A 22,366-nucleotide genomic window follows, 5' to 3' on the forward strand; every position below is an offset into this window, starting at 1 on the left:
AGGCAGGGCTGCCGACCTCCCCATTTAATACTAGACCAGGCTGCCCAGGGCCCCATCCAACCTGGCCTTGAACACCTGTACGGACAGGACAGCCACAACCTCTGTGGGCAGCCTGTGCCAGCACCTCATCACTCTCTTGGTAAAATATTTCCCCCTGATATCCAACCTAAATCTTCCCTCCTTCAACTTAAAATCATTTCCCTTGTCCTGCCATTATCTACCCTTGTAAAGAGTTGGCTCTCCTCCAGTTTATAGGCTCCCCTTAGGTACTAGAAGGCTGCAGTGAGGTCACCCCGCAGCCTTCTATTCTCCAGGCTGAACAAGCCCAGCTCTCTCAGTCTGTCTTTGTAGGGGAGGTGCTCCAGGCCTCTGATCTTAGTGGCCCTCCTCTGGATCCTCTCTAACAGCTCTCTGTCTTTCTTGTACTGGGGGCCCCAGACCTGAATGCAGGTAGAAATGAAGTAGAAATAGAATTTTGTGCCCAAGAATATAAAATATTTACTATTTTAAAGCTATTTGTTACAAAGATTTTGTTGTGGCTAAAAAAAAAAAGACATTTTAAAATACATGTTAATAATATTTGGTAATGCTTTAAAGGGTTAACATTCCATTTTCAAGTAATAACAACATTTTAAAAGCACTTTTTGTTACTCACCTTGTATCGTAAATTGCATACAGTTTTTTGTTTTCTTCAACCACATTCCTAAAAAAAAGAGAATATAGATCCGTGACTTTTCTGCAGAGATATAGAAACAGAAAAAAATAGTCACTGTTTTTTTGTGCAAAACACAATACAACAATATGATTCTGATAGAGATATATGAATAATTTTCAGGAAAAAAAAATTGTACTTGATTCAAATGAACATTATCCAATTCCATTATTTTTTTTATTTTGCTCAGCTGAACTAAAAAAGCACATGGAAGTCAATTGCAATGTAATGTGAAATGGTTTACCTCTGAGTTTTTGGATATTTGAATATACATTTTAACACACGTGGTTCAGCTAGAAAAAGGGAAAACTGAAGACTTGAAGCTTACTTCTATACTTCTGAGCTTTTTTTCAATTAAAATACATTTGACTCTGTGGAACAAATTTGGTATTTTTTGACTACAGCAAAGATTTTCCTTTCTCTCAGTTTTTGTTACCACTTATTCTGAAATGGTCAAACAAATAGCACCACTGGTTTAAGGGGGAACACAAGGAGATGTTATATAGAATGCATTGGCCTTGCTGGAATCAGCAACAAAATATAAGTTTTAGCTAAGTAGTTTCTGAGAAGGCGTGATGAATGTAAGGAGCACTCCTTAATAAGTATTGATTTGTATCTTACAATCTGATTTATGTCTCTGTGCATTACTTTACCTGTCTACTTAGATGTTAAAGAGAAGAAACTAAAAGCATGGCGTAAATGATCCTGAAGCTGAATGCATTAAGGGTAACTCTTGGGTTTGGTCCCTGTTCCTGGAGTGATTAGGCATTTCACATTAAATGTGCACTGGATAAGGAATGTTAACGAGGGAAAGCTATGGGCACACAATTCCCTTGTACACTGTGCAGAGACATGAGGCCTGTCTCATGTCATGGGTCCCACTGTAGTAGCCAGCCATCTAAAACTGAACTGGTGAAATCAGGTAGGTCTCTGGTTAGATGCCACCATCTAGTCCATTCAGGATGCCCTGTGTTACTTGAGACACTGCATAGTGGCAGTCAAAGCACAACACAGGGCCTATATGAGACCTACACTCTGCTGAAGAGATAATTGAAGTCCAAAGGCAATACCTAGGAACATCTCAGTGGTACATGATTCTTGTGTAAGGGAACTGAGCTGAGCCTCTCATGTCTGATTCTAGACAAAACACAGATCTCCAGCTTTCTCTGTGTAAGCCCCATTAGCTGTGTTGACTGGATCTCTGTTGACACAATGGGAATATCCAGTTTTCATGTAGACACCTACATCTAATTTGCAAATGAGTCCTACTCTCTGATAGTTCTTTCAATAGCTCTCAATAGCTCAATAGATCACAGTGTTGTGTGCCTGAACCAACACCTGCTTTGTGGTTTGACTGACATTCTCAAGGACAGTTTTGTCTGGAGTCCACACTTCTTTGGTCCACCATGACTCAGTATATCCTTGGAGTAATTTCTTGAGTACAACAAAGGACAGAGCTGGAGAGGGAGAACAGAGAAGGGGCATCTCAAGCTCTAACACTGACCCAAATATACATGACAGTTGTCAGCAGGTATCTCATATCAGCAGTCATATGGTCAATGCTGAGACAAGGACTAAGCTCTTTCCTGATGTGTGAACCTAGAATTATTAAGGCTGAAAGAGACCTCCACGAATCACTCAGTCCAACCATCCACCTACCAGTAGTATTTCCCCACTAAATCATGTCCCTTAGTACAATATCTGAGCATTTCTTGAACACCTCCAGAGATGGTGACTCCACCACCTCCTTGGGCAGCCCGTTTCAGCCACCCTTTAAGAGAATAAATGTTTCCTAACATCCAACGCAAACCTCCCCTGGTGCAACTTGAGGCCATTCTCTCTACTCCTATTGCTAGTTACGTGGCAGTAGAGGCCAAACCCCACTTCATCACAACCTCCTTTCAGGTATTTGTAGAGGGCAGTGAGGTCTCTCTTGAGCCTCCTCTTCTCCAGACTGAACAGTGCCAGTTCCCTCAGCCGTTCCCCACAAGACTTTGTGCTCCAGATCCCCCACCAGCTTTTTTGCCCTTCTCTGGACACAGTCCAGAGAGCATCAGTACCTTTCTTGTAGTGGGGGGTCCAAAACTGAACGCAGTACTCAAGCTGCGGCCTCACCAGTGCTGACTACAGTGGGACAATCACTTCCCTGCTTCTGCTGGCTGCACAATTTCTGATACAAGCCAGGATGCCACTGTCCTTCTTGACTACCTGGGCACACTGCTGGCTCATGTTCAGCCAAGCTTCAACCAATAGCCTCAGGTCAGTTTCTTCCACACAGTCTCCCAGCCACTCTAGACCAAGCCTGTAGAGTTGCCTAGGAGTTTGTTGTAGCCAAAGTGCAGGACCCAGCACTTGGTCTTGTTGAACTGTGTCCTGCTGGCCTCAGCTCAATCAGCCAGCCTGTCCACCTTGCTGCAAGGTATTGGAATAAATACTCTTACATTTGAACAGGCTGGAGCATGAAAGAGTCATGGAGCATGGTCAGCCTTTGTCTTCTTTTAGGACTATACTTCCCCACATAACCAAATTACAATTCCCCTACACATGTGAAGTATTTTCTGTGGCCACCTTGCATTTATGACTTCTGGCATCCATCAGCAAAAATACAGGACAGAATTAACTTAGTTTCTTTTTTTGGAAGAAAAATGATAACAGCAAAGGAGATCAGGAAAACGATTAGGCAAATGTAACAGGAAAAAAATCAAATGTCATATTTTAAATGTTGAAGTTTCACAATGGGCTTTTATTCAGACTGATAATGCACTTCATTTTTTTTTCTCCTTGTACAAAAATGTAGGCACATCTTGATGTTGAAATTCTCTTATTCAGCAGAGTGGTAAAATCCTTTGGTCTCTGCATCGAAAAATGCCTTGTTGTGAATGATGTGTAAATTGAGTTCATCTCTTACAGAAGTTTCCTACTGCTGCCTGCCTGGTACCAATAGAAGATGTGTTTCTGAAAGTATTACAGAAATAATTCCCCCATCACAAAAGCACCACATTAAAAGTACTTATATTAAAAGCACTTTGTTGTATATGAATATCATTACATAATTGATTATTCCCATTAAAATGCTTTGCATCCTTATCACAACTTTAACAAAAGAAAAAACTGCTTTGAATATTATACATGCTCTTGCCTAGAGCCACTATTAGCAGAGAGGTTCTGTGTGCAGCCAGGCAGTCGTTGGTGGTAAATCAAATGGAGGACATATGGTTTTAGTGTTGCTGCTGGTGGAGTATTTGTTGCTGGAAAGAACTAATGCTTTGCATTTAGGATTATTAAACTAACAAAAAACAGTAACTCATCTTTCTCTCCTTTTTCCTCCAGCTCCCTTGAAGTTTCACCCATTATATTACAGAGAAAGATACCATGAGCAACCATAAAGGAAAGTTTGGAGTCTCCTAAACTACAAATTAACAACTTAGTGTTCTTTTCTTAAAGCCTGCACAACTTCTGGATGATACCTCAATTCAGAATGTCTCTTATTGGGATCCCTGCTTACAGATGTAAACATCAAAAATTGAATGTCTTTAAGCCAGTTTGATAGGTTACAGTAATAATAATCAATGGGGCAAATAATAAGGCTGAAAAAAAAACTAAAGGGAAGATAAGTATAAGTAAGTGTACCATAAGAACACAGTAACTTTGATCGGAGCCTATGCATAGCTACATGTATAACTTCTGGGTATGTGAAATTGCATGAGACAAATTCCATACGTGATGGGAAGGAACGACAGATCTGTTCCATTACATTGAGCACACTGCCCCCCAATAGCTTATCAGAACAAGTTTTACATGTTTATGTTGGAGCTCCAGGAGGAAGATCTCTGCTAATGGAAGGAACACAGCCAACAGGAAAGCTGTTACGTTAGTATCCTATTCTGGAATTGCTAGCACGCTTTAACTAAACGTAAGTTAAGTTTTACACATAAATAGTCACTTCGTGTCACACCTTTAAATCCTACGAGGTCCTGTGAAAGCAGAAATTAAGTTAAATATCATATTCATTTGAAAATAATCTTTAGGAAAGTGAAATGTAATAGCCCCTTCTGGATTGAGGCCAGGACACAAAGCAATGCTGGTGAATCACAGAATGCTTAACAAGTAGTCTTAATGTTACGTATCTAACAAAATGAGTCAGCATAAAAATATAGGTACAAAGGCTAATAATAGGTAACATTAACAATAAGAAAGAGCTATTTCAGCTTCAGATTCTGAAAGCATCTGAACATGGACACCACTATTAAGAACAATATTTTTCTACTCCAAAAAAACCCTGCACACCTTCCACAAGTCCCAAGAAAGGAAAACAAAAGGGATGCTGAACTCCCTCTCCACAGACTCATAGAATGCACACTTCATTATATTTGAGTTTTCGTCATTCTGAAATGAATAAAACACTTTACTTTGGTTAATTGGCGCAGCGTACACAATAGAGTCCAAATTAAGCCTGTACTACATGGCTGTGGTGGCAATTGTAACAGCCAGGTACAAAGCTTCAAGGTGAATCCTCCTGAGAACAGCTACTTCTGGACTTCTCCCCCAAGACTGCCCAGCTCACCATGCCAGCCCTCTCTCCAGATGTCCAGAAGCAGTGAGGCACTCCAATGGGTCATCAAAATTCAATTTCTCTTTTCAGCCCATGCTAACTGGGCTGAGTATTTCAAGGCATCACTGCCACCAAACGTGATAGGCACTAGTAAATTATTTTCACTGTCTAGGAGCACATCAAGAAAAGTAAGTAAGTACAGACTGAAATGCCAAATGCAAAATGGGAAACCATGTTTAAGAATCCCAGGATATTATAGACATATTTATTAAATTACCATTGCAGATCTGCTGAAGCCTCAGAATATGGAGGTTTCTGCTATAAATATAAGATTCACATAGCTATCTCTTATTTTTTTTAAGTATAAATTAAGTGGATGCAAGCCAAGTTTTCATAAATAATGCCAAAAATGTTTATGTATGAGAAGCTTAAACTATGTGGCTCTAGCTGAAATAAATGTTTCAGTGAACATGATGATTTAAAACATGATTTATTCAAATGTTATGTTAAGTAAGCATTCAATATGCTTTTATGTAATGCTGATGCCCAAGTTACATGTAATTATGGTGACACTACAGCATCCCTGATCTTTCATAACCTCTCTAGAAATTCATTTTTCCCAGCATCAAGCTTCACAAATACTATGGAAGTGACAATGTCACATAATATAAACAGTTACCAGAACAATGCTTTTCAGGTCCAGTTCTGTGAGGGAACTCTTGTTCCCTTTGACATCAGCCAGAGCTGGGAAGCTTGGCATTGCTTAGAAACACGTCAATGAATTAGCAAGCCTACAAACCTGTTCATTGGTATTTAAGAGTAAGGTAGGAGAGGTGAAGTGAGAACACACCAAGATGTATACTCCTATTTACTCACATTTTAAATCACTAATGTTCATGAAGGTGTATATTTCTAGTTCTATTCCAGTAGGTTCTGTAAGTTAGTCCATCATTTCTTTCTTTCTTTCTTTTTTTTTTTTTTTTTTTTTCTTTCTTTCTTTTTAATGTATTCTACTTCCAATTATAGAAATGATAAATACAGGGACAACTATCAAACTTCAGGCAACAGCAGTGCACAAATTTGCCCTTATGCTTACAGTAAAGATCCCAGAGTCACTGCAGATGCCTCAAAGTCCCAACTAAATGTTCAGCAGATGTAAAAAATGTAAACAAGTGCTAAGAGAAATCAGAGAATTAATAGAACAAAATAGGACTGGTTCAGTATTTTATACATCTGTGGTCTACCCACATCCTGTAAGCTTTGTGCAGCACTCTTCAAAGAGATTGAGAGATATGTAAGGGTACAGGATTGAGCAACAGGAATGATTAGTTGTGTAAAATGGCATTAGTAGGAAGAACGAGACTTAGGCTGAGTCTGGGATCTGAAAGCAAATGAGGGAGGGGAGACATGATAGATGTATTTGAAGTCATAGACTGCATAAATGATTATTTATTATTGCTCATACTATAAAAAACAAAGAAGCACTCCAATGACCAAGAAGTGGGTTTAAAGCAAGCAGTACAAAGTCCTTTTCACACAATGCATAATTAAATTGTGGAGCTTGTTGCCAGAGGAAGCTGTGGAGGCCAAAGTTATAAATGGGCTCAAAAATCCATTAGACAAATGCATGAAAGGGAGCTCCATCAATGGCTATTAAAATCAACATTCTGAGTGCACCCTCTGGCTGAGGAAGTCCGTAAACCTTGGACTGCTTGAAACTGGAAGGTTACACATAAGAAAGAATTACCTTCTATCTGTCCTACTTCTTACTGGTTTTTCCAAAGCTACAGCCTATTTTCACATGCCGGAGTCTCAACTAGAGGCAGCTCTGCTTGACTCACTATAGGAATTTTTTTATGTCCAGCGTGATTAGAAATACATGTTCTTGGTTTACTGTGACTTAGCCCTAAAATAATTTTCAGATCTTTGACTGTTCTGCTGTTGGCATTGCTACAATCTCCACAAATCAACCACTTGTTTTTGTTTCTTTCTGTTAGTGGTCCTTCACCTCAGAAATTCATTCAGATACATATTTCAGATCTTTCTTCTCCCATCTCCTGAAGCACTTGCATACATGTCAGGATGATCAGAAGTTTGATGGTGTCCTTTCTAACCCTCCTGAGTTACTAAAGTGCTGTTGTAAGATACATTATTTTAATAAAGAAGAAGATTTTGGATGCAGTTAGTGCTCATAAAATCCGGTAGTAAGTAAGTAAGTAAGTAAATAAATAAATAAATAAATCTCTCTACACATTCACAAGCCAGAGTATGTATCTGGCAAGTGTATTCTTATTACAAGAGACATGAGATCTACTTCTTGGTACAAGGATTGTGCACCTTTGATATGCACTGAAGTGCATTTTAACTTCAGAGACAGGAGGAATACTGACTTAGAAATCGACTCTCTCAGCCTCTTCAATTTCTTCTTATTCTTTTCAGCATTTTTTTCGTGTCTTCAGAATGCACGTTTGTAATCTGAGTAAACAAAAATTAATTCATGAAGAATGGTTGATGTACTTCAGAGCTACTCATGCCTGTAAAGGTCAGCTGCCCACAAAGGGACCTCAGGTTTTCAATGCCTGTTGATATGGGAGATGGAAGGGAGTTCCAAGTCTCATCCTTTCATCCCACTGTGGTTTACATTTGTTATTCACTGACCTGTCTTACTCAATGCAGAGGTCATCCTGATCCAACACTGTGACATTTTTGTATGAAAGTAGGTGTTGCTAACATGCTCTGTGCTGAACTCAGTGCTACTGCATAACAGCCATGCCAGTGAGTACATTTTCTTCACTGGGCCCATCAGGTACCCCTCAAGTACTTTTAGTGACAAAATGTAAGGTGTTCTTAGTCTCCTTAGAAGATAGGGCCTTCATTGATCATTCGTTGGATTTTTGCTTAGCTATGGGAAACAAAACATTCTTTCTTTTTTTTTTCTTTTCTTTTAAAAAATGAATTTCCATGAAGTACCAAAGTATTTCATTTATTTGAAAAACTATCATGAGGAAGAATAATTTCTCAATCAATTCTAAACTGCATTGTGAATGTACATACTGTTTTACAGAAATACTTGTAACAGAGTTAAGAGCACCCTGACACACAAACATTTGCAAACAAAACTAAACTCCAAATTGTGCATGGGAAAAAAAATAAAATAGAATAAAAGAGATTGAATCAGATGGCCTAATCAGTTGGATATATGAGTGAGGATACTCCCTAACAAATTGCTGCTGTTTGATAAGTACAGATCAAAATAAGGACTCCAAGTGATCGTTAGTTCTTTTGGTTATTTAAGTAAGAAGTCTTTATAAATTCAAAGGCTTTCAGCCCACAGTGTGTCAGGAAACTTGAATTTAAGAACCCAGCCTTAACATTTACATTCCTAGGTTATCTTTCAGAGCTGGTTGTAGCTGTTAAGAATATTTCCTTTGGGACCTTTAAGTGCATTGTATCATAGCCTCAAGCTATACTTTCTTTTATCCACAGATCTTCTTTAAACATCAGAAGTTTTGATTTAAAAGAGAAACAAGTTGGTAACAGAGTGTATGCATCTCTTCCCTGCTTCACGTAAAGAGTGAGGGTGAGATAACTGTAAAGCTTAGTTAAATAACCATGGCAGTCTACAAAAAACTGCAAATGTTCCATGAACTGAAAAACATGGAAATGGGCTTTGCTTTAAAATTAATGAAATGAACTAACACCATTTTTATTTTACAGATTTTTCAGGTGTACCTAAATACACTTAAACTGTTCGGATTATACAGGGTCATCCCACCATCTGTTGCAGGAGTGCTAATTTAGCATTTTTAATAGGGCTCAGTAAAACTTCAGCAGCTAAAACTTTTGTTGAAAATGCCAAATGAGCCTCCAGTGATAATGGAATACTCTCAATGTCCTCTTGTCTTTGACAGGAAAACATTAACTTTTTAAGAATTAAAAGGTTGAGATATTTTTATGCGAGTGGTGTTTCAAAATTCCTTCTATCTGTATTTTAGAACATAGTGAAGTGGTGCCTTAGTATGGAAAAAAGTCTGCTGATATCCAAAACACATTTTTTTTCAATACCTCAGCTAATCAAGAATTTTATAAACAGTTTAAGTCTGAAATACATTTATAGCCAGTAAAGAAATGACAATAATAAAATAATTTTTAATAATAAAAATAAAAATCCATTAATACTCCTTTACTTAGTCATATTCATTCAGTGTTAATTCACAGGAGTCTCCAATTGCCTTGCTTTGTCCATCATCTTTAGAAATTGTACTATGCGCCCAAAATGGCTAAAAGGATTTAATGCAGTTTTAAACTACATTTAGCAGTTCATTTTTCTTTCTAAGTTCTCAAATGTTGATATACATATGTTAGCATAATACTGAGGTGTGTGAAACCTCAAAGAAGAAAGTAGGTATTTGTCTCCATTCAAAAACCTCACTTAAGGAATAAGAGGCAAGCACCTTGGAATTAAACCATTTGTTGATGCCATGCCATGAGTCCAGGTTGTAAGGTTTCCCTGGCGGATAAGGTGGAGAACAGGAGTCTCTTCAAACCCACTACTTCATTCTATCATCCAGTAGACATTGGTGGTATATATACCCCCCATGAAAGCAGCTCCGTGTTCAAGAATGCTTTCACCAAAATAAATCAATCAGACATCCATTTCAGAGTACTTCAGACATTCTGATGCTCTTCCTTTTGGCACACATAACTCTTTTTTATAGATGCATTATACACGATTAAATATAGATGAAGTTTGAGCTGAGATTTAGGAGCTATGAAGGAACTGACTCTCTACTGATAGTTGGGTGACCATGAAGTGGTCATCGGGCAAATAAGACACTAATTTCTCTGCCCCCACAGAGGCTCTTATTACTCCCAAACTGCCCACCTCTTTTCTCCCTTCCACCACACCCTGAGCCCTTTTGGCATGTGAATCCCTGGCACCGCAGGGAAGTCACTGGATAGAATACAGAGTGTTCCTCTCTTACTTGATTATAGCTGTTCAGAGATTTGCCATTTCACTGGGTGTCTGTACATTTAGCAGCAGCTTTAAATCTTAGCCAAACCTCTCGGTAGGAATGTCCATAATGAAAATAAGACATAGTTCACTGAACTTTAGATACAATTTCTTTTTTGCTTTAGAAATCAGTGTCATATTACGCTTTATAAATTTTCTTGATTTTCATTCAGTGCATACAATCTAATAACTTTCAGAAAGTTTAAAATCTCATTCTTCAAAATGGTAGCAAATTGAACAAAACATCAACGTTTATTCCTTCCTTAATATGATTCCTTCAATATTAAGTGAAATTGCTGCAGGTCCACTGCAATTGATGCTAGACTGAAAGAGGAGCCTGCAGAGCTGACAGTTTCTACATTCCATTGTGCCATGGTGTCTTTTCCAGTTTCCTTTCTGGAAAGATTAATTTAGCTAGCAATATAAATCAATATTTTTTAGTCATATTTTCTTCCTAATCTGCTTTCGCATACAATTCACTTAGAGCAATAATTACAAAGCAATAACTCTAAGAAAAACAAAACAACCTTCTCTCTATTTTTCTGCTAAGATGGTTAAGTGGAACTATAGGCCATATTGTGTGGCCTTGAGTGAACATGCCTGCTCTTAATGTTATGGTAGGCTGTGCAGCCCATGGGAACTCTGGAGCTCTGACTCTCCCAGCAGACATGTGCCAGATGCTGCACTGTCCTGGCCTCGTTTCCCATCCTGGAGAGTAGGTCAGGAGTGCAAAGGTGATACAAACAGACACAGCCTTCAGCGAAACACACGACTCAGCCTTGGAAGAAAGTGAGAGGACACACATGTTCCTGTTGGAACTATGGCATGGATTCCCTGCTGAATCATGACTCAGATCTGGCACTGAGCCCTGAATTGCTGCCTGATATTTCAGTGATCAGAAGGGTGGAGTGATTGAGCACTCTGGCCATTCTTGTATTGGGAACTGCAGTGAGACAGGACTGGGAATTAGTGATATCCCAAGAGAAGAGAATCTGGGTCTCATCTGTGAAGCTCAAAGGAACAGAATGGGACAAAAAAATCTGCACAGGCCCAGACTTCATGAGAGTCATCATGGGAGGAGAGTGCAGAGCTGGCTTAAGATGGATACTGTGGTTTGACAAGGGCTATTCTGCTAACAAATTCAATGTGGACAGATTTACCGTGTTTCTCCCCTGGAAAGGACCCCACCATACTGTGGTACTGGATAACAGCATTCACAATCTGGAGTTGGTTAGTATGAACTGTGGGGAACCCCAATGACCTTTGAGACCTTGATGCACCATCAACTAGGGGACTGAGTCATTTTCCTTAGAACTAAAGAACAAGAAAACTTTGTAACGTGGTCAACAAGAGATATTTTAGGGTTTCTATTTCATATCTTTATTAGCAGAAGTCAAAAGATTTTAGAAAGAGAAGCACTTATTTAACACCTAGGGCAACTTAAATTTTTGACCCCATCAAAGCACTTCGCTAATATTTATCTTCTATCACATAAGAAGAATTTATTGTATCATTGAGTGCACTGAGGATTAATCCATTCATTTTTGTAATGTACTTAAGTATTTCCATGTGCAGATATGCACAATTCTGTACTTGAGTTTGCTTTTTTCCTTCTTTTGCTATTCTGCTGTATCTGTTATCTTTGTACTGGTCATATTAAAGAACATTTTGTTCATGATAACTGACATTTTTATTAGAAGAGTCTTAAATAGGGGTTCGATAATTCAATTTTCAGCTAAGAAAAATAATAATAAATAAAAAATGCTGCAGCCATCTTCTTGTTCCTCTCTGATTGGAGGTTAATCATTAATCTTTCAGCCACCGGGGAAATACATGTAAGGAAAGACTGAGAGGAAAATGGAAAATAAAATAAAAGATTGAACTGAAATGACCCACGTTGGCAAGTGTCCAAGCCAAAGTGACCAACATCAGAGAGTGTCTACATACAGAGAATGACGGGGAAGACTTCTATTATTAATGCAGGCATCTCAAGGCCTAGAAGCCATGCTACAGCACCTATACCTGTACAGGAAATATGAGCGGTTCAACCTTCTACAGTAGGCACTTTGCTCAGCTTTCTACACTGGCAACTGAGTGCGTCCAGTCAACCTCAACTCTCTCATGCATCTCAGCCAAAACACAAGATATACAGCTTGTTGTTGGCGACTACAAGACCCCCCCCATGGGATGTGACGCGATAGGCCCTCTCCCTGCTCTATGATTGATGTGTAGCACGTGCCCTTAGGGGTGTAGACGAAGCACATAGGTTATATAAGCTAGAGTTCACGTGTAATAAACGCCATTTTGCTGTTTATCATATCGGTGTGTACGTGCAGTCATTTGGTCCTGGCCTGGTTTTAGGTCAGTACCGTAGGAGGCAGTGCAAGCTCCTTGCCACCGTAACATCCTAACCTTAATTGTAACACGTGCAGTTACAGCTGGGTTAAATGAAAATGCCACTATTGCATAGCCAGTACTTGCCACTGCAGATTAAGCTTTAGACACCGTTTTTATTATGAGCATGCTTGCAGTACTTGCTCACAGCTTGACACTGCAACCAGATCTGGAGTGGTGACTTATGGTCCATCATCGCCCCATTCAGGTGTTTCTCTAGTCTCACTGTGACCTTTCCAAAGTACATTCTGCAATATGAAAGATGGCAGTGATCCCTCTTTCTGCTTAATCTCTTTCCCTGACACCAAGAAACAGACATCAGTGTTTCAAATTGTTTTTGATTGCAAGTATCAGGGTGGTGTTCCAGGAAGACATGAGTTTTACATTTAATTCCAACTACAGCCAGGTTGCAATCATTTTGATATATCCTAGCTCTGAATTCCTTTTGCTTAGCATGGCTCTTGCTGAAATTTTGCTTATTGTAATCATCTTTGTCCCTTACTTCACAACAGCAGCAGTATTCCAGTAGCTCTGTTTTTCCTGGAAGATCATGGTAAGACTTTTTCCATAGCATCATCAGTGGCTAAAGGGAATGGACATTTTCTGCTGACTTCTCTGTCATGTCAGAACCCACATGAAAATTAAAATGTGGATGATTCCTACTCTACTTACGTTCCTCTGTTTTCTAATATCTAAGCGTTGCTGAAGATGCAATCTTAGCCAACAGAAAACACTAAACGGAAGATATTAAAAGAAATGTAGGCCATCAGGTTCTGTCAGACAGCAAAGCAAAGGCATGTGTACCTCTGGCAGTCTTTCAATGAATGTCAAGGCTGCTGGTTCAGAGCAAGCTAGAGATTTCTTCATTGAAGTCTCTTCCACAGTCAATCTTTTCATATGCAAACTATTCTTAAAACGTTTTCAGTTTGAGACAGCAGATGTTTAATTCATAAGTGACAAGAGGTAACAGCCATCCTTGACAATAATTTTGTGCCTGTTGTTTGTATCCTGCACATCGCTGGTAGCACCATTTGTAAAAACCATTTGAACCTGAAGGGCAGTGTTGCAAACAACTTTCTAGCAAGTTAATCATAGCACTAACTTTGCATATGGGATCAGATGCAACAAATTGACATGTCCAGAAAGAATCGTGTGCACAGTCCATAAGGTCAGGGCACGAAAAGAGACATTTATGGAAAATATTTGCTCCAGAATATTTGCTCATGAAGACTCTCAATGTAAGTAAGAAAGAAGAAATGCTTTAAAGATATCCTTTTAAAGCGTTCTTTGAGGTCATATATTGTTTTATTTTATGTGGTATATTCCTATTATCTCAAATAGCTCTCAGATATTGCAGATAAGAATATCAAGTGAATGTCTAGAAATATATGGAGTTAGAATTCAATAAAACATGCTCCTTTATTAGACGCATTGAAAGGCTGTAGGTATTATGCAGCAGATGATTCCCCTTTATGTCAGGACTATTTCAGATAGCACAGTTCTAATTTGATAAGACTAAATTTTAAATCTAGCATCACCAAATGGGGCAGAGATAAGCCCAACAAATCTGTGTGAGTTCTGTCTTGGCATAGCTCGGATCGCCTCATGTACAGAAAAGTAAGCACAACTCTGACTATGCTCAAATGAGCCCTGTCAGGGGAATGCTGCAGTGACACATCGTATACACAAACACAAAACAGAGAATGACAATTCAGATCTCTGAACGATGTGATTGTGAAGGGACATTTGGCAGCTTGTTTTGTGTATTGCACATGCTTTTCACAGATGCGATAGCAATGGTCTAATAAGCAGTTAAATTGAAGGATAAACATGCTGAGACTACTCTAATAAAGTTTGACTCGAAGTGTAAGCAAAGCGTTGGGTACAGTAGATTTCATTGCTTTCCTTGCCATTTTTAATAGGAAAAAAAATCCGTTTGTCAGAAGAGGAGCCCTTTGTATTCAAAGACAGAGCCACTGTGAAATTTAATAGGTGGCCTATCCTGCAAGAGATCTGAGAACACAGGAAAATGCAATATCAGAACAGAAGTGTGATTGTGTTATCAGAACAGACATTAAGAAGAAGGGGAAAAAAAGACAAATTTGTTTTTCCTGTTTTTTAGACAAAAATAATGGCACATGAAGAATGGATACGTGTGCATAGCTGCAAAGCTACTTCTGAGCAAAGCTCTTATGGCAAGGTGCAGGTTACAGACCTAAATCATATGCCTGTAGAGCAGACATTTGCCTTAGAAGTATGTTGTGATGGCTGCCAAAATCAAGTGTTTTAATGTCAGAGAACACTGTAATCTGAATGGACAATGAAATCCTAATTGCACTTGCCTGTACATCAGTATTCAGATTTTTTTTTCCAAATGTTTTGTCTCCTGTTTAGTTTTTTTTTTTTCTTTTTTCTTTTTCTTTTTTCCAGAGAAGGCTTTATCATTCATTACACAGGATAAGTAAACACCGATTACACAGCACCTACTGAATAAGCAGCTACTTAGAAAAGTAATCTTCACCAGCCAGTTAGTAGTGCCTTATTTGCTGCATACCCAAAGCCTGCAATAAATACAGAATTATTCATAGTTTCCTGTTCTTTTCTGGGCCACTCATTACTGTAGTATTTGCATGCCTCAAGAACACAGATGAGTTTATTGAAAGACAGGAGACCACTACTATTCCCATCTTACAGCTGAAGAGATAGGGACTTGCCTGAAGCTACATGGTGAATGAGCGGCAGAGCAAGGATTAAAATCCATGGCTTGCAACCCTGTGCACATTGCTGGAAACTGCACTGCCTTTTTGCAGGAGGTGCTGAGAAACTGCAGCTCTCACTGACTTCATCTACCACAGCAAGTGCTTAGCTTTGCTCTGTAAGCCTTGGGCAGCCCAAGCTGGTCATCCATGAAATAGGACACACAGTTAATAGTCAGCTGTCAGTACAACTGGCTTACCATACAATCATAGAATTGTTTGAGTTGCAAGGAACCCTTAAGGGTCAGTCTAGTCCAACTCCCCTGCAGTGAATAGGGACACCCACAGAAAGATCAAGTTGCTCAGAGCCCCATCCAGCCAGGCCTTGAATATCTTCAAGGACAGTGCTTTCACCACATCCCTGGGTAACCTGTTCCAGAGCCTCAGCATTGTCATTGTAAAAAAATTTGTTATGTCCAAGCTACATCTCCCCTCATTTAGTTTGAAACCATTTCCTCTTGTCCTGGCACAACACTGCTAAGAAGTCTGTCCCCTTCATTCTCATAGCCCTCCTTTAGATGCTGAAAGGCTGTTCTCAGGTGACCTTGCAGCCTTTTCTTCTCCAGCCTGAACACCCCCAACTCTCTCAGTTTGTCCTCATAGCAGAGGTGTTCCATTCTGTGGATCATTTTTGTGGTCCTCCTCTGGACATGCTCCAACAGCTCTATGTCTCTCCTATTCTGAGGACTCCCACATCTGGAAACAGTACTCTCTCTAGGTGAGCTCTGATCAGTTGTCATGGTTCTGGCCCAGTTCATCCTGGTTCCGTGACTGCTGGGGTGGGGGGACTCACAGACTCACTCCCTGGAAAGGGGAAGGGGGTAGGGAAAATGTATAGGGAGATGGGCCCAGAGGAGGAAAACAACAGCAGCAACAAGCTAAGGGAGAAAACTAATTTAATAAATATGATAACAGGATGCTAGATAACACATTATAATACAATATAATTGGGATTGAAGCTAATAAATCAAATAAAATGAGCGAGAGGGAGTCCAAGCCAAAAGGCCTTACTCTAATGCTGAAGGCAGGATGGGTAGGGAGCACACAACTCAGAGATGAGCAGAAAAAGAAAGGGATAGCGGCCTCGTGATTCCCAAACAGTTTTTATCTTTCTCTCTGAATGGAAAATGGAAATGCAACAGCAAAGCCTTCTGGGAGCCATAGTACATTTCTTCTCTTCTGAGACTCCCAGCTCATACATGATGTTATGACGTAGAATACCGATAACAAAAATCATAAAACCATGACACCAATGCAAAGCAGAGGGGCAGAATCACATTCCTCACCCTACTGGCTGGCCATGCTTCTTTTGATGCAGTTCAGGGCTATGAGGACACATTGCTGGCTCATGTCCAGCTTGCCATCCACCGGTACCTCCAATCATAGAATCATAGAATCATAGAATCACCAAGGTTGGAAAAGACCTAAAAGATCATCCATTCCAACCGTTCACCTATTCCCAATAGCTCCCACTAAACCATGTCCCTCAACACAACATCCAGCCTTTCCTTGAACACCCCCAGGCTCGGTGACTCCACCACCTCCCTGGGCAGTCCATTCCAGTGCCTGACCACCCTTTCTGAAAAGTAATACTTCCTCATGTCCAGCCTGAATCTCCCCTGGCGTAGCTTGAAACCATTCCCTCTGGTCCTATCACTAATGACACGAGAGAAGAGGCTGACCCCCATCTCACTACAACCTCCCTTCAGGAAGTTATAGAGAGCAATGAGGTCTCCCCTGAGCCTCCTCTTCTCCAGCCTGAACATTCCCAGCTCCTTCAGCCTCTCCTCATATGGCCTGTGTTCCAGACCCCTCACCAGCTTTGTTGCCCTCCTTTGAACACGTTCCAGGGCCTCAATATCTTTCTTGCAGTGAGGGGCCCAAAACTGGACACAGTGCGGCCTCGCTAGTGCTGAATATAGGGGAACAATCACCTCTCTGCTCCCGCTTGCAACGCTGTTTCTGATGCAAGCCAGGATGCCATTGGCCTTCTTGGCCACCCGGGCACACTGCTGGCTCATGTCCAGCCGAGCATCAATCAATACCCCCAGGTCCATTTCCTCTATGCAGTCCTCCAGCTACACCGCCCCAAGCCTGTAGCATTGCCTGGGGTTGTTGTAGCCGAAGTGCAGGACCCGGCATTTGGCCTTGTTGAAACTCATCCCATTGGCTTCAGCCCAGCTCTCCAGCCTGTCCAGATCCCTCTGTATGGCCTCGCTACCCCCAGGCAGATCCACACTTCCAGCCAATACGCTTTTCAGCAGGGCTGTATTCCATCCTTACATCCCCCACCTTGTACTGATAGCAGGGGTTGTCGTGACCCAAGTGCAAGACCCTGCACTTGGCTTTGTTGAACCTCCTGAAGTTCATGTGGGCCCTCTGGGCAGCCTGTCTAGGTCTGTCTGGATGGCATCCCATCCTGTGGGTGTGTCAACTGCTTTACACAGGTTGGTGTCATCCAAAACTTGCTGAGGGTACACTTGATCCCACTGTCAGTGTTGCTGATGAAGATACTAAAAAGCATTGGTTCCACTACTAACCCCTTTGGGACACCACTCATTACTGATGTTCACCTGGACACTGAGCCATCGACCACCACCCTCTGGATACAATCTCACAACCAGATCATCAACCATCAAGCAGTCTATACATCAAATCCACGTCTTCCCAATTTGGAGAGAAGGATGTCGTGGGGGACTGTGTCAATCATCACATTAGTAAGCAAGTGCTTTAGTGCAGTGTTAACGGAAGACTCTTGGAAACCATGTCAGCCATGTCTGAGTGAAGGCAGTAGCTACTGGGGTTCTGACAGTGGCAGAGTTGATGATTCACCTTCTCTTAGCATAGATGTTGGACCTCAAAAAGCTGTGATAAAAACACCATAATTTGATTTTAACAAAATGGCACTTTATGGTTAAATACCATAGTGGAAAACACACTGACAGGCTTGAGATCTCTTTTCTTGGATCACTCACCTGAAATTCATTCCCTCCTGCTGTCTTGAGCATGCCCAGAATTCTGCCCTAGTACTCTCTACATCAAAATCATTGATTCATTTTTGATAGTTCTTGTTTTGTGTATTTTTAGCTAACTGGGAAAGCACCAATAGATCAAACTGCAATCATTCCAGCAGTTGTATTTTATTATTTAATTCACTTTTTTTTTTTTTTTTTTTTTTTTTACCTTTGAAGCTATTTTTTTGATCCTCTCCTATGCACTTGAGATGATTTGCTCATTGATCGTTCCCACGTTTTGGCTGCTGTTATATGTACATACAGCTGTTAAAATTAATGTGGGCGTTAGCTCTCTGAACCAACAAGTGACGCTGTTTAGACATGTAGGTTGAGTTCCTTGTGAACAACTGACCCACAGTCTGCCAGCCATTCAAATAGGTAGTTGGAAATTTGAAACTAATCCCCCAATTTTCAGTTGGTGAAGGTGTGAAAAGCATGATGATAAATCCAGCTTATCTTGCTTATGCAAGTAGTCCTGTTCCTTTGAAATTTGCAGTGAGTGGAGTTGGTGTGGGCTTCAAAGCAGGACCAGACTTACATATATATCTCAATGCAGGGCTGGTGGGATGTACTTCTTTATGATCCTGATGCCTATTTGTGCAGCCCTGTCCCTGTGCCATGCTGTCCCTCCAGTCCCCATGCCTCTTTGCTTCTTTCAAAAACTACAGCAGAGGTGGTCAAGGCAAACACTTTGCATCTGGGACTGTGCGTGGATCTTCTATGCCTTCTCTATACAATTTGGAGGTCAGGTGCTTCCTTTTCCTCCAGGTCAAACTGTCCTTGGCAAGGGCTGGTATGGCAGGTCTGCATTTTCACCAGACAGATGAACCCTGAACACTTCACTACTTCTATAGAAGTGGAACAGTTTGCCAGGAAAGACCAAGGAAATCCATGCAACGTTTCCTATGTCCAACGAGATAATGGTTCCCCACATCAAAGGCTTAATATGTAATTAAGCATGGGGTGTATGACAGTTCCTCACAGCTATTCATAACTGCTTTTGTGACAACATCCTCCTTTTCCATCCCAAACATCTATTGACTTTTTTAGAAATATAAAACCCCAAATGCAAATAGTTCCAGTGTTTTACTCTACTTTTCTTTTGGCTAACTCCATTGCCAAATTCTAGCCAGCTCTGCAGTTGTTTCTGTTGTTTGTGAGCAAGCCACCTACATTTTAATTGAATACACTGTTTGCCAGGAGAAAAAAAATGTCCCTACTTAATATTCATGCAAATCTCATTCTTCAGACTCCAACAAACACTCACTGACTGACTCATAATAATGGGGTCACACTCGAGGCACAACCTCTGCTGATGCATGGGCATAGTTCCACTGCCCTTCACTTATGCCAATTTATAGTACATGAAAGTCCAGCTTATTGACTGATATATATAATATGTGCTATTAATTGTATCTTTCTGAATTCTGGTTCACTGGAACTGAGGAAGGGTTTTCATATGAAGTTCTACAACTGACATGGTATGTTATATGCTTGATGTAGTTCAATCATTAATATTTATCTTCTTGATTCCGTATATGTATATCACTGTGAAATCCCCACCAAAACTTTTCCAAAACAAGGCATTTGGAGGTTAATTTGTCTTTTTTTTTTTTTTTTTTTTTTTTTAGCAGCTAGCTCTTTCCATTTTCTGTAAATGTTAATTCTAGATCGAACCATTTAAAAGCTATTTTTTTCTTGAAATTTTATTAATTAGAGCACTTGAATCTATATAACAGAAGTCAGCTTTAATGGGATTTGGAACTGCTGAGAACATTTATTCCCACCAAACCCCTGCCAGCAATTTCAGCCTGGAAAGCAGTATACTGCAAATCCTAAAATAAATGTAAGTTGTGTCTACGTCTTTCCAAATGGTATGCATTAATGTATTTTTTCTGTAACGACAGCTAATTATTACTGTGAGTCATTAAAGGGTAACTTGAAAGCATTTGTACAATTTTACAAGTGTGCAAACTAATGCTTGCTGGCACCATTGACAGATACCTGTGTTGATCACAAACAGAGATAATGAGTTCTGTCAATTTGCCCAGCGCACTTTTAAGCAACCCAGAGAAATACAGTAAATATGGTAACTATAGCAGCCAAAAGAGATGCGAGTTCATCAAAACAACTTAAAACATGCTAATCCAATCTTATCTGAGCATTTACATAGCCAAAACCCAGATGACAGGTAGACTTGTTATGTACAAATAGGTATCAATAGGCATAAATATTTATAGCTTATAACCTAATAGGAGAGATGTACATACATATGTATGTATAATAACATTGGCCGTATGTAACCAGTTTCTAAACTTCACATACTCAGTCCTTAACATCACTAAGTACACTAGGCTACATCAGTCCTACGTTGTCCATGAGAACACTCCCGTCTATTACAGACATTTGAATATATATGCTTAATGAAAAATTTATCAATATCAATCTGTCCATCTTAGTTCAATGATTTTTATGTTGTTACTTCTAAGATTTGTTCTCTCCTTCCTGCTGTGAAGGAATTACGTGTATAGTATCATATGCATAAACCCAGGAATACTGATGTACAACTTGTATCCTCTGGTTTAAGCTTCATTAATCTTTCTTTATGAATCATATGTATGAGAGCAAATCATTGTGGTTATTCTCCATCAATCGCTTTCTTAGATGCTTAAGAATAGAGAGTGAGTTGCTTTTTGCTCAATACAATTAAAGGTGTACTCCATCCTTTCAAGAAATGCAAGAGGCAGTGTGATGCTGAAAAGCTGGCTTTGAACCACCAGATAAGAGGCTTTAATGGTCATATGTAGTGCTGCCCTAATGCCACATTATTTCTCAAGAACAGGTATAACTGCCGCTCCAGCCAGCTGAAACACTTAGTAGCAAATTTAGCCATTCTGAAGAAATTAACTAAACATATTTTATATATTATTGCATCGTAAAGCCTCAGCTCAGAAGTTTTCTTATTTGATGCCCACTTGTGTGCAATAAAAAATATGCTAAGTGTACACAGAAAGCTATAACATTTTAGATGTAAGCATATGTTACCAGTGTTTAGCATAATCATCGAATCACAGAATGGCTTGGGTTGGAAGGGTCCTTACAGATCACCTAGTTCCAACCCACTGCTGCAGACAGAGCTGCTGCTCACCAGATCAGGCTACCTAAGGGCAGCTGAGCACCTCTAAGTTGAACACGTTAGTTAGAAGCATTTTACCTGTTTAGAAGAACACTTTTGCATTATTGTTGCTCTGTAATGCAAAATGGTTCACATATTTCATGGCTAAAAGTTAGATTTTAGAGCAGTGGGAGATCCGCAGAAAATTGCCTGGGAACTTCGGGATACATGAACTGCCACTGTTCAGTAAGCAGCCACACCGAGAGAATACAAAATTCATTTGTGTCTGCTCTCTATGCACTTACTTTTGGCTTTCGAATACACCTGACTCTCACAATGCCTGCACAGAAGCTTAAGTACTTCTTAAGTACAGCCATGCCCATGCTGTTTGCATGACACCTATGGTTACAAAGCAGGGAACCTGTAACTGGTCCAGCTCAGGGGTGAGCAAAATGTGACTTTCATCTATCTCTTTTGGATAGGATCTATCCAAAGAGCCACTGAAGGAACTGGGGCTATTTAGCCTGGGGAAAAGGAGGCTGAGGGGAAACCTTATTGCTCTCTTCCAATACCTGATGAAAGGTGCTTACAGCAAGAGCAGGGCTGGTCTCTTCTCACTGGTGACAGGACGAGGGAAATGGCCTCAAGTTGCACCAGGGTAAGTTTAGGTTGGATATCAGGAAACACTTCTTTACAGAAAGGGTTGTTAAGCACTGGAATAGGCTCCCCAGGGAGGTGGGTGAGTCACCATCCCTGGATGTGTTTAAAATCCGTTTGGATGTGGTGCTCAGGGACATGATTTAGCGGAG

General features: G+C 40.1%; 1 protein-coding gene across 1 annotated transcript in view; it reads right to left on the minus strand.

Annotated features, from left to right (window-relative positions):
• The window catches only part of GABRB3 (gamma-aminobutyric acid type A receptor subunit beta3), a gene marked incomplete at both ends in the record, with an annotated part of 184,915 nt that overhangs the window by 114,816 nt on the left and 47,733 nt on the right, over nt 1-22,366 (minus strand). Inside the window, one exon of the mRNA XM_079534455.1 lies at nt 656-703. Coding sequence (XP_079390581.1) covers nt 656-703 — 48 coding nt within the window. The remainder of the gene's footprint in view (nt 1-655; nt 704-22,366) is intronic.

Source organism: Tetrao urogallus, assembly GCF_951394365.1.
Source record: "Tetrao urogallus genome assembly, chromosome: 1".
Taxonomy (NCBI): Eukaryota; Metazoa; Chordata; class Aves; order Galliformes; family Phasianidae; genus Tetrao; species Tetrao urogallus.